General features: G+C 36.4%; 1 protein-coding gene across 1 annotated transcript in view; it reads right to left on the reverse strand.

Moving 5' to 3' along the window:
* cntnap5a (contactin associated protein family member 5a) overlaps nucleotides 1-16420 on the reverse strand; it is a 288938-nt gene that overhangs the window by 82160 nt on the left and 190358 nt on the right. Inside the window, exons 13-14 of the mRNA XM_038301437.1 lie at nucleotides 12710-12910; nucleotides 3184-3340 (exon numbers count right to left, since the gene is read on the reverse strand). Of these exons, the coding sequence (XP_038157365.1) occupies nucleotides 3184-3340; nucleotides 12710-12910 (358 nt within the window). The remainder of the gene's footprint in view (nucleotides 1-3183; nucleotides 3341-12709; nucleotides 12911-16420) is intronic.

Here is a 16420-nt window from a genome sequence, read left to right on the forward strand (position 1 = left end):
CCAGAATAAAGGATTAGATAACCTGGGTATTTCTAAATATTCTAAATATTTACAGTTGATGTAATAGGAAGCTGTCTTCACTGTACAGATATTTATTTAAGTTAAATTAAGATAAAACCCCTCACTGATAATGGACTCTGAGAAAGTGGGTAAGCATATTTAAGATGCACAACATAAAGACACTTAAATAAGGATGGTCTACATGGTCCAATCACCAGCAGAAAGTCATTTAGTCCTCCAGAAGGTTTAAAACATCTGGAACAAAGTTATTTGGAGGGATGGGACAACAATTTAAATGATAATTTCCTGAGAAGTCATAAGATGAAATGTGCGTCTTTCCTCTGGTGAACCATGGGGATGGGTTGCTGATGATTTCTGCTTATATTAGTCAAAATTGAAGATGGAACTTTCTGGCACATTGATGGCAAAAATAATATTACAGGAACCAATGGGGTAAAATGTGTTTTCATCAGCTTGGAAGCTGCTCATGAGACTTTGTTGGACTGTCCAACATGACAATGATCCTGAAAGACAAGACCAAGTCGACCTGTTTTTGACTACAGCGAGGCAGGTAACGGTTCTGGCCACCTCTGGCTCCTGACCTCAATGTGACTGAGCCACTCTGGGGGAATCTCAGACCTCAGGTTCATGCAAGACAACCCAAGTATTTATAAGAACTGAAAGCTTTTTCTAAAAAAAAGTTTTAGCATTGGAGAAAATAACCGAGCTCATCTACAGCTAATAAAAAACACTTTTCAAGCTCTCAGGGATGTTTCACTGTTAAGAAACTAGTAATGTAAATCTTTGAGGAGTTTACCTAAGTATCAGCTTGGCATTATGATTTTAAAACAGCAAACATTATTTTATACATACATTGATTTCCAGAGATAGTGAGCATTAGTAGAACAATAACAGGGTTCCTACAGCATAAGGAGAGTTAAATTCAAGACTTTTTAAGACTTTTTAATGCCACTTGAAATAAAAATTTAAGACCAAATTCACAAAAAACACAACTTAACCCAAAGGTTTATTTTAACATAAACCCCTGCACTGTTTCAAATTTTGAAAAGCTTCCCATACAGGAAGAAAGCTAAAAACACACAAATGACAGATATATTTTAACAATTATTTAACTGAATTTATAAACTTTGTTTTAGAAGGTAACAAAACAAATCAGTTTTAAAGCCACTACATAACCAGTGCTAAGTCTTTTTTGCAGCTTTTTTTCTTTGTATCGTTTTCTTAGTATGTTTGATTTGGTGATAAGTGGAGGCGTTGCAGAGACAAGGGTGGAACAAAACAGAGAAATACCGGGTGTTTCTCCGTAACTCCATTTTGACACTTTGTGTTTCACGCTTCGCATGTGACTCCACTGCCTTAATTCCCATCGTTTCGAGCTTGAATGACTTCTTGCACAAAATACACTGTGCCTCATATATGTTCCCTGGCTTTAGCAATGGAGAAAATTGGCTGGATAGACAATTTTGGTTACATTTACACTTGCTCATATTTTCCAGACAAAAAGTTAATGGCACATCTCCCAAATGTCCCGGCCTCAACTACGCTTTTATTGGTTCCGTTATCGGGACGGAACCAATAATGGTGAGCCGTTATTTTTTTTAAATTACCGGTAAAAAAAATTGTCAATTTTAACGTTTTATTTAGATTACAAAAATAAATCGTAATAAAATTATCCTATTTATGATGTTTTAAAAATTAAGACCTACAAAAGACTGATTTAAGACATTTTAATACCAATTAAAGCCTTAGTTTTATTTTGAAGAATTCAATGCCTTTTAAGACTTTTTAAGGACCCGCGGAAACCCTGGATAAGCTCCGTATTTATTCTCTGAACAACACTAAAAAAATCAGAATTACATCATGGTATGTAAATGTATTAGCACACCTGAAAATATAATTTAGTCTGATTAAGTTATATCTAGTCCAATTTGATTGTGGTGTATTAGCTGATCATATAACAGCTGGTTGTGAAAGAGTGTACATCTAATGTAGGCCAGCTGTTTTCATGGATACCTTAGTGTGACACCAAGCTTCAATGCTGCATCTGTTCATCATGTTAAAATTAAATTTTCTTCAATCTGCCTTTTTGGTTTTATTCTTTGTTCTGCACACATAAGCAAGACCCAGTCTAATCTTATATAAGAGAAACTTTTTTTAGATCAGCCAAAGAGATGTTATGTTCAAAATGTGGTTCAAGATATTGTCAATAGGTTAAAGGATCATTTGTCTATAATCTTTTTGTTGCTGTAAAAACCAGATTTTCCCTATTTTGGGACAATTAAGGGATTTTCTATTCTAATCTAATTAAAAATAAATGTACAAAATATATTATTTGCTTATTATGTAATTTTCTTTATAAGCTCTTTGGTAAATGTCATGGTGTCAAGAAACACTATAAGTACTAAAGCAGCAACCATTCATACAAATATTCCAACAAAGCTATAATAATTATCTGCTGAGCTGAAATCAAACATTTAAAACATAAAAAATTGAACAGAAAACAAACTCGCACCAAAAGATGCTGAATCGCAGAGGCCGTCATTTGATTATTGTGTTGGATATAACGAAGCATGACATAAAATATGAGTTCATTATCAGGGTTGAAATGAGAATAATCAATAAATAATTAGTTGGTAAATAAATAAAATCATTAAGAACCTAATAAATACGAAATGAACCACATCAAAGAAAGATTATTTTTTTCCCCCTCAAAGCCTCCTTTCTCTGCTCAAATGTATTTGCATAAATCCCAGTTTTCTCAGACGTGTCATAATAATGAAGTAGGAGTAGGAGACACAACTATGTTATTTCATAAAGAATAACCTACCCTCTTTTGTGCTAAAAACAAAGCAAAGAGGCATGCAGCCCTTTTCCTGTCAGTTGGTAAAGTCCACAAGCTTTGATCATTGCAGTGTTTCACATAACAACATGCTTCTTAAGTCAGTTAAGACATATTGTAAGGGGGGGGGGGGGAAATGGAGCTGTGGAAAGACAAGACACCACTGTCTTTCCCTTTTTAAAGTGTGGGATTTATTTACATACAGTAGAATATTTCTATAAAATATTTGTCTGGAAATATGTTAAACACTGTGAGTGACATAAAGATTGTGTATATATATAAAAGATTTAACTCTAAATATAAAAAAAATGCATATTTCATACCAACTGTCTGTATCAGCATCACAGTTGCAAAAGTAATTCATATCCACGCAGTTCTCCTCCAGGCTGCAGGAACATTGCTGTACTCCAGGAAGGAAGCCTCCCCAGTAACTCCTTTTGTCTCCATCACGGTCCAGCCACCAGGACAGCGGACTTCCATCTGCAACACAAACACAGTCAGTCAGGGCATCTTTCTGATTCACATTTCCTGCATCTACTTATCATAAGAAAAGCTATTTTTGATGGGCATCAAATAACAAACAGACAGATATATTTCACTAAAGTTCTCTCTACCTTTGGAGGCTTAATCACAGATGCTTAATCTTTTAGATTAACTTCTAAAGAAGTTATTGCTTCTTTTGTTATTATGTAATAACCTACAATTTGTACAATATAGCATTTTAGATTTTTTGGATCATTTGATATTTTTTAATATAAATAGAGGAACATAAATTACCCCAGAGCCTCTTGGAAATACTTTTGAATATGCAGTGGCTGGCTTTGATTTTTAACCTACATATCTTTTGCAAACTTACAGTACCTTAATGAAGAGGCAGCTTTATACCATTATTAAAGAAAATCTGGTGTTTTTCAATGCGATACTATTCAAGCCATAGTATTCTGGTCTGGTCTTTTAAGTCAGACTCCCTGTTTATTTCTAAACAGGCTTAAAACATAACTTTTAGCAAAGTTAGAGGCTCAGGTTATCCTTATCTATCTCTGTAGTTATGCTGTGATGGGATTAGACTGCTGGAAGACGTAAAGACAACTTTTCTTCATTCTTTTAGAAGTTCCTCTAAAGAATGCACTAGCAGCATTCATTACTGACATTAACTTTATTTTTCTGATATTTCGATTTTCTATCCGAAGAAGTTCAATGTAACCTTTTGTTAAGCTTTGACAAAATCCTGAAGGGGGCCATAGGTAGATCCATTCCACTAAACAGCTCCATGTTTTGCTCTGAGGATGATATACTTGATTCTCTCTTTCTGGGATTTGCCCTTTCTCTGTCCAAGACACAGAAATTGTAAGATCTATTACTGCATCTAACAGCATGCACTCTATTTCTCATCCTATGGATTTATTGCTAGCTAAGAGTATATGTTGTCTGTGTTTCTCTAATAGATTAAGTTACCCATGGAGCAAATGCTTACGTTAATGATTTACATTTTCCAATGCTTTAGAAAGTACTTGCAAAAAATGTGGTTGGGAATCGGTGCAACATAAATAAACTTAATTGGACTGACTTTACATAAAAAAAACTTTTTCTGGGCTGTTTCAGAGGCATTATTGTTATTATGAAAAAGAAAATACACATTCAGGAGAGGGTAGAACACTGAAGGCCCGATTATCTGCATGGACATGTGTCTTATGTGTTTGAATTTTGTTTCTTTATAAAATAGTACCACAATTAATATTAAAAGCACTCTTAAAATTTTAATATTTTTACATTAATTTAAAGATTTGTTCGGAATTGAAATAACTAGTTAAAACCATTTTAAGGGTGCACTCCAGCACGGATCTGGGACACCCAGAAAAAGCTGCCCCTTTATCGCGTGAACAAATAGATCTAACACACAAGTTCTCCTTTTAACCACTATAACCATTTTAACACACCCACAATATAATTCTGTATAAAAAGACAAACATTTCTCAGCAGATATGACAAAGTGAACTACTTTTCCATGAATTTATCCATTAACCAAATGAGCCATTTCCTTCAGCTCCCAGCCAATTGACAGTAAAGCTTTAGCTGTGCTGTTAAATCATAACTTATCACGCTCACTAAAGTGTTAGGGGGGTCCAGCTTCAATCATCCATCACACAATGTGACCCTGCATTGCACAGAGGCCAGCCAGCAGAGAGAAGCCCATTAAGCTACGTGTCACAATACATAACCAGGTGTCACCCGCTGCAGTGCTCACCTCCTGCAGATATTACATTCCATTAAGCAAAGCTTTGTGTAGGGATGCACATGCCATAGAAGAGACTGCGACTGTAAAGAATAACCACTCTGTCTGTATTAGAAGAAAACTAGAGAGAGACTCTAATCTACACTGTACTTGATCTACCAAAACTGTCCAATCTAACCAGCAACATTTGCATCACAAAAGTCTGCCCTGCCTTTTCAAACAAATATCCATCTGCTTTTCTTCCAAACATCGTTCGAACCGCAAACAGCCTCGCAAATAAGAAAAGGCACCGATCAATAGTTCCTGTAGGGCAGGTCGACCTCCCGCTCAAATTGGCTCATATTGACACAACTTATTCTCATCAAGAAGGCAAATGTGTCTTCCTGTTTCACTGATGCATGATGCCCCACAGGCAGACCCAACATTCAGCACAAACACAGCACCTAAATGTTTAGAATACAAAGCACAAGGGAGGCTCTTATTCTGAAGAGCTAATTAAAACCAAAACAATGCTTTCTTTATTATTAATTTACACCGTGTTCACCTCCAGCAAAACATTTGCTGCTTAGCATTAAATTTGAAAAATGATCAAGAATATGTTTAGAGAAATGCAACAAAATTGGTTTATTTCAGACATTTTCTCTACAGGCACTGCTGGATGACGAGGGTAGCGTCACCCTCCTGCTGCGTGACCCCAATCTCTGCCGAGATGCTCCAACAACAAACAGCCCTCTAAACGTGCTGGTGTTTGCCAGGGTTACTTCATTTACATCAGGAAGTCGCAGAAAAAGGGGCCAATAAAGCAAACATCTGGAATGCAGTCACTTAAATCAGTGTAATAATTCTATTGATTACTTCTGGGTAAAGTTTTGAGGTTTACTAAGTAAGAAGCCTCACTTTGTTGTAATCAAATGAATACAACAAATCAAATTTGTTAAATGTCCAACTATTAGGGTAGTAAAAAAAGGTTTAACCTTTAAAAAAAATATTAACAGCATCATATAACAATTTGTCTAACTTTAAACACAAACATAAGTGTCACAGTAACAGCTCAGAGTTTTTATCTGTATCCAATTCTGAACAATGAACAATGTTGTTTCTCTATAAGATTGACTATTGAAGATCATATTATAAATCTGCTCTGTCGGCACCGTTTCTATCTTTGCTAGCCATCATATCACTAAATCCCACCAGTTGGGTTTGTATGAAGGTAGATTTGTTCCTTTATCATTCAATCAAATAAAAGTTAGCTTCAATGAAAAAAATTATTTTCAATTAAAAAACCTTCACTTCAATGAAAAAAATTCAGAAATCAAAGAAAAAAGTATTTGAATGCATTTGAATGCTAAAATATATTTGAGACTCTGCTTTTCTTTGATTGAAAATTTTATTTGATAGAAGTGCAGTCTTTTTTGTTTAAAGCAACTTTTTTAATTGAAGTAACATTGTTTTTTGATTGGACCATTTAATGGGTAGGATATTTGTGTCTTTATTACTCAATCAAAAAAGAAGTTGGTTCAAACAAACAAACAACAGAATCAATAAAAAAGTAACTTCAATGAAAAGATAAACATTTTTAATCATAGAAAATAGTTTTTGAATGCAAATAAAATATTTAAGACTCCAAAAATTGCATTTGAACACTTTTTATTATTGAAAATGTTCTCTTAGGTTGAATTAATCTATTTTGTGTTTGGGCCATACATGGGTAGGACATTTGTGTCTTAATCATTTAATTCCCAAAAAGTTGTTTCAATCAAAAAAAAAAAAAAAAAAAATCAATCAAATAAAAAAACTTTGCAAATGCAAAAAAGAGTATTGAATGAATGTTTTTGAAGTGAAAAAAAAAAATCGCTTTTTTTTTAAGTGCAAAGTTTTGAAGTTCAAATTTTTGTGATTGAATAATTTTGACACAAACATTCCACAGCAGGCGGATGCTTCTCTATTGTTCAGACATGTTTGATTGACAAGTGTGTACATCAAGGACATCTTTCTGAGGAAGTCATGGTCGCCACTGGCCAGCAAGCTTTTTGCCAGTGTTAACAAGTCGAGCTACGTTTTTCGGTCATATACGATTTCCCCTGCATCTCCGCACGGCGTAGGCGGCACAATTCACTGTGCAAGCAACAGAAAACGTGCATGCTCGCTAAATGAGCTTAACAGCCGCTCTGTGCTCGCGCCACAGGGGAACTACGGAGAGCAAGAACAATCAAATGTTAGCCTATATGGAGAAAGGGAGAAATCAGGATGGACGGATGGATAGATAGATGTTGCAGTATCTATAACAACCCAATCACACAGGATTTCAAAATTAAACATTCCCAGTTATTAATTTCATACACTCACCAGATCTGAACGCCCTGTTAAAAAACTTCACACCCATGAGTAGAGGTAATGCAGCCTGATGATATTTACACCGCATCAGATAACGTTCCTCCCATGTTAGACGGGGGAAACCGTATCTGACAGGTCTATAAACCCCGTCACATAATGTTCCCCCTATATAACATGAGTGGAATAGTATCTGATGCAGTGTAAATATCAGGATGTATTAGCTCTACTCTACTCTGTCAATTAAACATGTCTGACAAATAGAGAAGCACCCGCCAACTGCGGAACGTTTGTGTCAAGATTATTCATTCAAAAAAATTTGAACTTCACAACTTTTTGCACTTCAAAAAAACACAAAACAACGGAAAACACATTCTCTTCTATCTAGAAACAAATCTACCTTCATAGATTTCTAGCTTTCTACTGAGGTGGATTAGCAGTAGAATACAGAGAGGGTGACTTAACCTATTTCCTAAGTCCATAGTAGAATCAATTCTGGTCACACAAAACAATAGACTCTCTTTTGAAGTTTTTAAAGGATGTTTTTTTTCTCGTCTTGGGGTAAATTGTATTTGTAAAACATCAGTTATTTTTTCTGTTTAATCAAACAGGTCTCTCTTGAAAATAAGCTCTTTGATCCTAAGAGACTGCCTTAAATGAAAATAAATGAAGCATTTTTTAATTTATTAAACTAAATTAGATTTATTCAGGTAATCTTTATCCAATTAAAAGATTTGTTGATCTAAATTAATGAGGTGTTTGAAGAAAAGCAAAAACAGAAAAATACCCATTTTATGAATAAATAAAAATTTCAAAGGCTAATATTTCATATCCTGAAAATGTCTTTTATATGGTGTAGCAGCAGCGGCGCTATCCAGCTGGCAGTTAGATATCAGGGAATGTATCACCATAAGAAAACTATTCCTAGAAACGAGTGAAAACAACAAGTAACACAGGAGGAGGACACCAAGACAAGAAGCAATTATCCCACAGTTGGAAGTGGCTTTTTTTATGTTGTCACATTGAAAGCAGTTACTTCTAAGCAAAGCAAACACTCCTTATTGTAGCTCCTGTATACAGACAAAAAACAATGAGCTTAAAACAGACCGATTTGAATGTTAATGAATTCACTGAAGGTTCGACGGAACAGAGGAGTCAGGAAAGACATGTTCTACAGCTAAATGCCACAACTGGAGGTGAACTTCAGATGTTCTTGGCACACGCCTACATCTGCAATCCCAGAGGGTTTGTTTTTTTTGAACAGCTGCTGTTGTTGTCATTTTCCTGTGAATTTGCATGAAAGGTGCCATTTTGTCTTAAAATTATTAGAAAATGCGGCACACTCTGCTTCTCATCAAAAGGACGACTGTCTGTCTCCACAGTCAAAGTTAGAACAAAGGTTCACTTGACTTTATCCACTGTGGATGCTACGCCACCAAAGACGAGCATTAAAAATGCAGCCTCTGTCTGAAAGTGTTCATGCGGCTGTAAAATAGGCTGTTTCAAATCTCTCTTTGATGTTGGATGCGATAATGAACTCGTTTATTTGCATACACATGGTGCATGGGGACAGCAGAAACTGGGACTTCATGAATGTTTTATGATTTAAGAGAAAATGTTTAGATGTTTGGGAGCAAAGGTGCCGGCACTGTTCCAGATGAACGAGTACAAAAAGACTGCAGCTAGCCTCAATGTTTTATTGTAATGTAACGACAGGAGAGAACAAGCGTGTGGGAGGGCCTCTGAAAAGACAACAACTCCCGACTGTGGTGAAGCACAGAACACTCAGAAAGCACAGTTGCAAGAAATTAAAAGGTGCAGCTTTGAGTCTAAAGCCAAGTTTGTGCTGACTGCTTCTGGATGTTCCACATTTTGCTTCCTCCATAAGAGTTTATGGGTTTTCTAGGAAATTAGAGATTTGAAAAACTAACTTAATGTTGTTTTTTCTGCTTTAATTAGTAGTCTTGATTAATGTATTTATGTATGAGGGACTTGGGCTGATTTTTTGTTAATCTTTTTCCTTCTTTGCTTTTTATTTGCGCTTTAGATTTCAGTTCAACTTCTCTTCCAATATCAGTTAAGCTCGAACTTTTAATGTAAATAATCCTTTAATGCCACTAAAAGTCAGAGGGGGAACATGTAAGACCTTATCGAACTGCAGAGCTCTTTCTACTATCTCCCAGATGTCAAATGCTTTGCAGCAAATTCAAAGAGACGACTTATAGTGCTGCTTACCTCTTTTTCAAGACTCCTGAATCAAATTAACAGCAGTACAGCTACCATGTCCAGAGTAAACACAATCCCCTAGACAGATTTATTCGTCTTCTGCCTTTTTGTAATAGTATTAGATTCTCAAATACATATCTATATCAGACAGATTATTCAAAGTAATGACACGTACAGTTTTCAAATGATTTCATTCAGTAAGTAAAAAAGCCATCCTATCCCACCCTCCCCATAAACGTAATTGACCCATCAACAGCTGCTGCCATGAATTAAAGATACCTTACAACAAGTATCTCATATCAATGTGAGGGGATTCTGACCCACAACACTTTTATGAATTGTTTTAATTAAGCTGCGTCGCAGGTTGTTCAAGCATAAACAGTCTGTCTCCGGCCACGCCGCAGCAGCTCCATGGGACTTTAATTCCAGACTGTTCCAAACCAAAGGTTTGGAGCTGGTGCGCTTCGGATCATCACCCTGCTGCCTAATGAATGGTTACATATTCTCCTTCTGGCTTTTTAAAAATAAATTCATGGCTTAATCCTGTACACAATGCAGTGACACCTCAGAGACACGATGCAAGTGAATGTCTACTGTCGCTGCATGCTCATCCAAGAGGAGGGAATCCCGCAAAGTCAATGACTCACTGCAATCAGTGTGGTTTACTTAAATAGAAAACCTTCCACCAATCTGTCTGTATGATCTGATTGAATTGTTTTTCTAAAGTGCCTTGAGATGTCACGTGTTGTGAGTTAGCACTGTATAAATAAAATCGAAATTTAACACAACTGAGAAGGACCCCTGGATAGGTGTCAAAAGGTCTTAAAAACTGAGCAAAAGTCTGGTTGCCTTCCAATCTCAGCCTGTTTTGTGGCAGCCATGACCCCGGAGGACTGAGAATTTACACAGGCAGACTGCTGGGAGTTTTCTCAGTTTCAAACTTGGCAGTTCTGAATTAGAAATTTAAATTGCACAACTGCTTGATCAAACATGCAGTGTCAAAAATCTTAAAAAAGAAAATAACACCACACAGAAAACAAGGGTACTTTGGATCAACTTAAAAAAATTACTGTAATTTGTTGCACTTAACTTTTTTTATTTCCTCGAATTAAATTTAGGAGATGGTTGAAAGTGTAAATTTTGATTCATTAGAAATATGTTTTTACCTTCAGAAAAAGAAAGAAACGGCATTCATAAAAAGTAAAACTGTAACTTTTAAAGTCATGAACATGTTTTATTCTTTGTTTCAACTGTATTTTTTCAATTTGGAAAAAAAAGGTACAATTACATATAAGTATACATTAACCTTGGAATAAAGTAGTTACAAAGCTTCAAAACTTTATTTATTTCAAAGAGTAAATACATAACTTTGGTCCACCTATATTTATTAACCACAAGTACAGGATTTATAATTCCTGGCAACTGAAGCCAGGCATACACGGCATGATATTTTCAATTGTAGCACGCAGCTACAGCTCACACTGTACAACAAAACTACAGGGTTTAAATGTCACACCTGCTCAAACTGTACGTCTAAAATCCATGTCAGATTCAGCTCCGCAGTGAGATGGCGCTACTCTGACTCCACTATCCGGAAACCAAACAAGTAGAAGAAGAAAAAGAGTTGATACCTCCTGTTAAATATGAAGGTCACTAGAGTGAAACACGCTGCCTTTGCAATTTGTGCACTTTTGTGTTCTGAGAGCCCTATAAAGAAAAGGCGACGACGTATTTGGACAAAGACATGGCTGAGCAAACATGGCTACTACAGTCTGTCGATTTTACAGAGAGAACTCCATTTCACTTGCACCCCCGCCATGCTTCTGTGTTTTCGTCTGAGAGGAAGAAGAAGAATCCTTGTTTGCTCATGCGCACTGAGCGATTTGCTGAATTTCAAACATGTGACCCCCTTTACACTACACGAAGCACCATCAGGCTGAAAGTTGGTCTGATCGAAACATTCTCACACAAATGGAAAATTGGCCAAAAAAGGGGCAAAAAACGTACAGTGTATGGCCGGCTTTAGAGATGGAAATCTAAAGTTGTAAAGAACCTGAAATATCTCAGAGTTCTTAAAAGTGTCTTTATGTGATATCTGAGACATTTCAATCAATGACTAAAATGCCATTCTATCATAAACATTTTTATTCTGACACTTAGTAGACTGCATTAGTTGTAACGGCAACCTTGCTCATGATAGGTGCTGTTAACACCTATTTTAAATTAGTTAGGTAATGAGGTCACATTCATGTGAGTCACAGCATGTGAAAGGATAAACCCCTACTGACACTATTACCTTTGACTTGAAGCAGATATATATTTGGAAACTAATCGTTTCAGTTTCTAATTTCCATGATAAGGGAATTTTAATCCCATTTTTTAAGTTGTTAAAATTACATTGGCATTTCACTTCTTTCATTGCAACATAAAGGCAAGTCCAGTCAGACAAAAGTGTTAACAACAATTCTTAGAACTGTTAGCTGAAAACAACATGGTTCAGCACTGAAATGTGGAAGTTAGATTACTGTAAGGAGTCCAGAGGCCTCCTTGAATTTGCATGCGTGTTCTCCAGCCTCAACAAAGCTTAACTCGCCCAATCAATTTTAGTTCCTACACACGCCCCCGAGATGCGGATGATATTACATAATGTAAGAGGCCTCGTTCAGCAGAATATAACTTCCTTTCAGCTAAAAGAATCTGAGGAAGACTCTCAAGAGAGGTGGCAAAGTGATGAGATGGCAACCAACCTTCATTATTCTATATTAATGTCGCCGAATGTCTGTGTACAGTCTTGGTGGTGGTTCACGACTAAAGTGTTTACATGCAACCTTTAAGTGTCTGCTCAGAATCAGCTGAACATAATTTTTCACACCACTCCACAAGGGACTTGTTATTGTGTGCATCCTGTTTTTATCATCATTCATCCTGCATTGAGCATTGTGTGACCCTCTTGCTTTTTTTGCTATATCCTACATGTTAAGATATCTAATACTGATAATTAAATGACCACAGGAAATGCATAGATTTAAAGGGAACACTTCCCAGAGGAGATAACATACCCTTTGTGTTGAAGAGACGGGACTTCCTGCAGTTGTAGACTACTTCTTGTTGACACTGCTCTGACCTAGCCACGATGGCGCGGAGTTGGTCGGCTGATGCGTTGTAGTTGAACTTCATGATGTGAGGTCTCTGAGGAGAGGACTTCTGGACTTTTACAGGAGCAGTGCTGTTGTGAGACAGCACCGTCCACACCTTCTTTTCTGTAAGAAAAATCAGGATCTGTCGCCATGAAGTCAGCATACACCTTTTTTAAAATAATCAAAACTGAAAACAGATATTAGATGCAATGCATAACAATCAGTGAATCAGACATTCCTGATCATCTAAAAATAAGTCAACATATCTTCCATTAAGTGTATTAACCATTAATTTGAGTTGGTAAATTAGATGATGGCCAATGGAATTCGTCTTTTTACTCTTAAAGTAAGATATTTAGATAATATGCACTTGAAATAGGACAATGCAACAGTTTTTTTCTTATTTTAAATGTAAATGATCTTGTTCCATTGGCAAAGTGTCTCACCTTCTTAATTCAATAGCAAATGCACTTATTTAATTAAAAATGAGTTATTTAGATTTCCAGTTTTTGCAGTATAAGGATATGCTTTTTAACTGGATCTTTTATTTAAATAGCTCAAAGCTTTGGGAATCTACTCAACAACTTTACCAGAATTGTGTCTCATCCCTGATAACAGAACTGCTGCTCCTGGGTCTAAGAATCAGGTCCATGGTACACACTGAGTTTTATTTTAGTTTAGTTTACTAACTTTCATGTCAGCTTTTTAGGATGTATTCAGTGATTTTGTTTTACAGTTTTATCACCAGTTCTTCTTAAATGTTTAAGCCCTGTTCACCTTGTTTTCAGCCTTTGCTATTTCCTGTCTACCACTGCTTATTATACTGTCAGTTTACTTTCACCTTTCACTGGTGAATACTGGTTCCATGCCCCAAATCTCTACGGGCACCATGTGACGTTTTATCTGTTCAGCCACGCAAACACCCATGATCTGTTGATAAGTCTTTTCTTTTTAAATATTAAACTTCCAACTCACCATGTGGCCTCTGCCTGTCTATCTGCACATGGGTGCTATTCCACCCTCCCCATTACTGACAGCTTAGGAGGTTTTCAAAGAAATATTACTGCAATATTTTACTTTTTTTTCTATGATACCTTATAAGGTAGTTGATTCCCTCCAGCAGAACACTCAGAGACTATGATGTTTTAGCCCCCTGCTTCATGGAAAGGAGGGCTTTCTATGTCTTGTGCCTTTAACTCCTTTTAGTCATTATGATGTATTATTTGACATTAGTTTCATTACACCACAGGTAATGTGTCCTGAGTGAATTTTCAAACTGTAATAAAATTCTTCAGGCAGATTTTATAGAAATGGTTTCTTCTTATGTGACTGCCCCTTTGACCAATGTCACAACAGAATATGTCGCCACTGTGGATTAGGGGTGTGCAAAATAATCGTGATGATGATGCATCGTGATTCTAATTTTCGTGATCTACTGAATCGATTCTTGATGCCAAGAATCGATTATTAATTAAAAAAAATGAATAAATAAAATTGCATGAATGGTTGGCGAACATCAGCCAAAAACAAGTGTAATACAACTTTCAGTCCAGTAGATGTCGCTGCAAATGTGTTGACGCACGCTGCCGTGTGTCACAAGCATTTCCGGCCGCGGGATACTGTGCCGAGTCATTCAAAAACAAAACATGGAGGAGAAAATATTCCAATGCATCGCAATAATTCAAGTATCATGATGCATCGTGATAGAATCGCATCGTGGCCTGTGAATCGTGATTCGAATCGAATCGTGACTTCTTTGGCAATACCCACCCCTACTGTGGATGAGGAATCTCTCTCCAGCTTAGACCAGGATTTTTAGAAGGTCTCTTTGCTTTTCTTTCTGGTGTTAACACATATCACATAAATATCTGGGACACAGAACAGGTCTCCTTCCTGAATACTATGTCAGCTCCCGTCCTGTTTAAAATTTCATAAAATCATCTGAGAGATAATCAAGGCCCCTTCAGGCATCTAGAGATTATATCCATGGATATAGCTAACTAGATACAGTGCATGATACTCTTCCTGATACCGTTGCTTGTGCTTTATTTTTCTGTCAATCAATGCAGCAGAGTGTGTGAGATGTTGGCTTAAATACACTCTCCAGACCCTGTTTTAGACAGTGGACTTAACCTAGTCTGAGAAGAGAATAGTTATCTTGAATCAACTTATTCTGCTTTGTGGTATTTGGAATTTTTGGTTTCAATGAAGGATAAATAAATAAGCAAATTAAATCATGGTTGATGACCATATCAGAAAAAAGGGCAGACATGCTTCTGAAATTGATGTTAATCTGTCCTAAAAGCTGCATAAAAACACGTTTAATCATGAAGGAAGACCTAAAAGCATAAAAAAAAAACAAAAAAACAACATAATATTTCTTATTTAGTGAAGAAGTGGTGAATCTGATTGCCATCTAGGCTAAACCCAAAATAAATTAACAGCTATTGCTTGAAATATCAAAACTGAATTAATTTCAGTTGTTTGGAATTTTTCATTTATTCATCATGCAGATTTGTGACAAGGAAACCCTCCATGTTGATGTATTTGTCACCTTGTGGGGACAATGTAAGGTCAGCTTAATTGAAATATGTTTTATTTTGGGCAGTTGGAGGTACTTGTGAGGACCAGTTGGCTGATTCCCATGAGGAAAGGGTTTCCTCCTGGGTTAGGGGTTGGGTTGGGTAAAAATTATTGTACAAATGTTAAGTTTCTGCAAAGCTTGGATGTAAAATATAATCTATTTAAAGCTAAACTATGTAATAACTGAAGATTCTCTGTTTGCCCCAACCACAGCCTGAATTTGAATCTGAGAGTCCCACACTGCAGCTGAGGACACTCTCTACCAATGGAGAACCCTGACATCATGCATCCGGTGCAATCCATCTGATAGACATATGTGCTGTAAAGTAAGGGGTTGAGGCTCCATTCCTGACTTTAGCATTAAAAATTTAAATGGAGTATGCAGTCATATGAATGATCTGTGGCTGAAATTTCGTTAAGATGAATTATTGACTGGCAAAAACAGGAATGCCCAAAAATCTAAAAATCCTGGATTAAAAATGCATCTAAGTCTTTGGAGCATGATGAGCATTTGCCTCCAGGCTCCTCCAGCAAAGGACATGCCATTTCTTATGCTTTTCTCCTGTCAGGTTTCAACTAATATATGCAGTGAGTGATAAGTGCAATAGATCCTGCTAACGACCAGTGTTGGTTCACTGTGTAACTTGCAGAATAAACTTAACTCGAAATAATGAAATAAAAAATCCTTGTTATTTAGAGATGTACCCCAGAACTTTTTCTAAATCCTTACTTGTCCCGCTTTCCGAAAACGGGCCAAATTGTGCTTCGAAGAAACTCAAAAAGTGACCTTACTAATCCGAAACTTACAAACTTTTAATCTCTTAGGTTTTCCACAGCTGTTTAGAGGCATCCTCTATCATGGCTTTTGGCATCTAACATGTTAAGCCCACAAAAATGATTTTGTCAATACAAATTAAACTAAAACAACCATACTAATTTCAGTGGGGAAGAAGGGTCACGGCCTCTTTTATATGATGTTAGTAAACATCTGGTCTAACTTGTAATGATCTAACTTGTCTATAAATATATTTCCTGAAAAGCATAAATGCG

The sequence above is a fragment of the Cyprinodon tularosa genome, unplaced genomic scaffold, assembly GCF_016077235.1.
Source record: "Cyprinodon tularosa strain WSP-4 unplaced genomic scaffold, ASM1607723v1 ctg467, whole genome shotgun sequence".
Taxonomy (NCBI): Eukaryota; Metazoa; Chordata; class Actinopteri; order Cyprinodontiformes; family Cyprinodontidae; genus Cyprinodon; species Cyprinodon tularosa.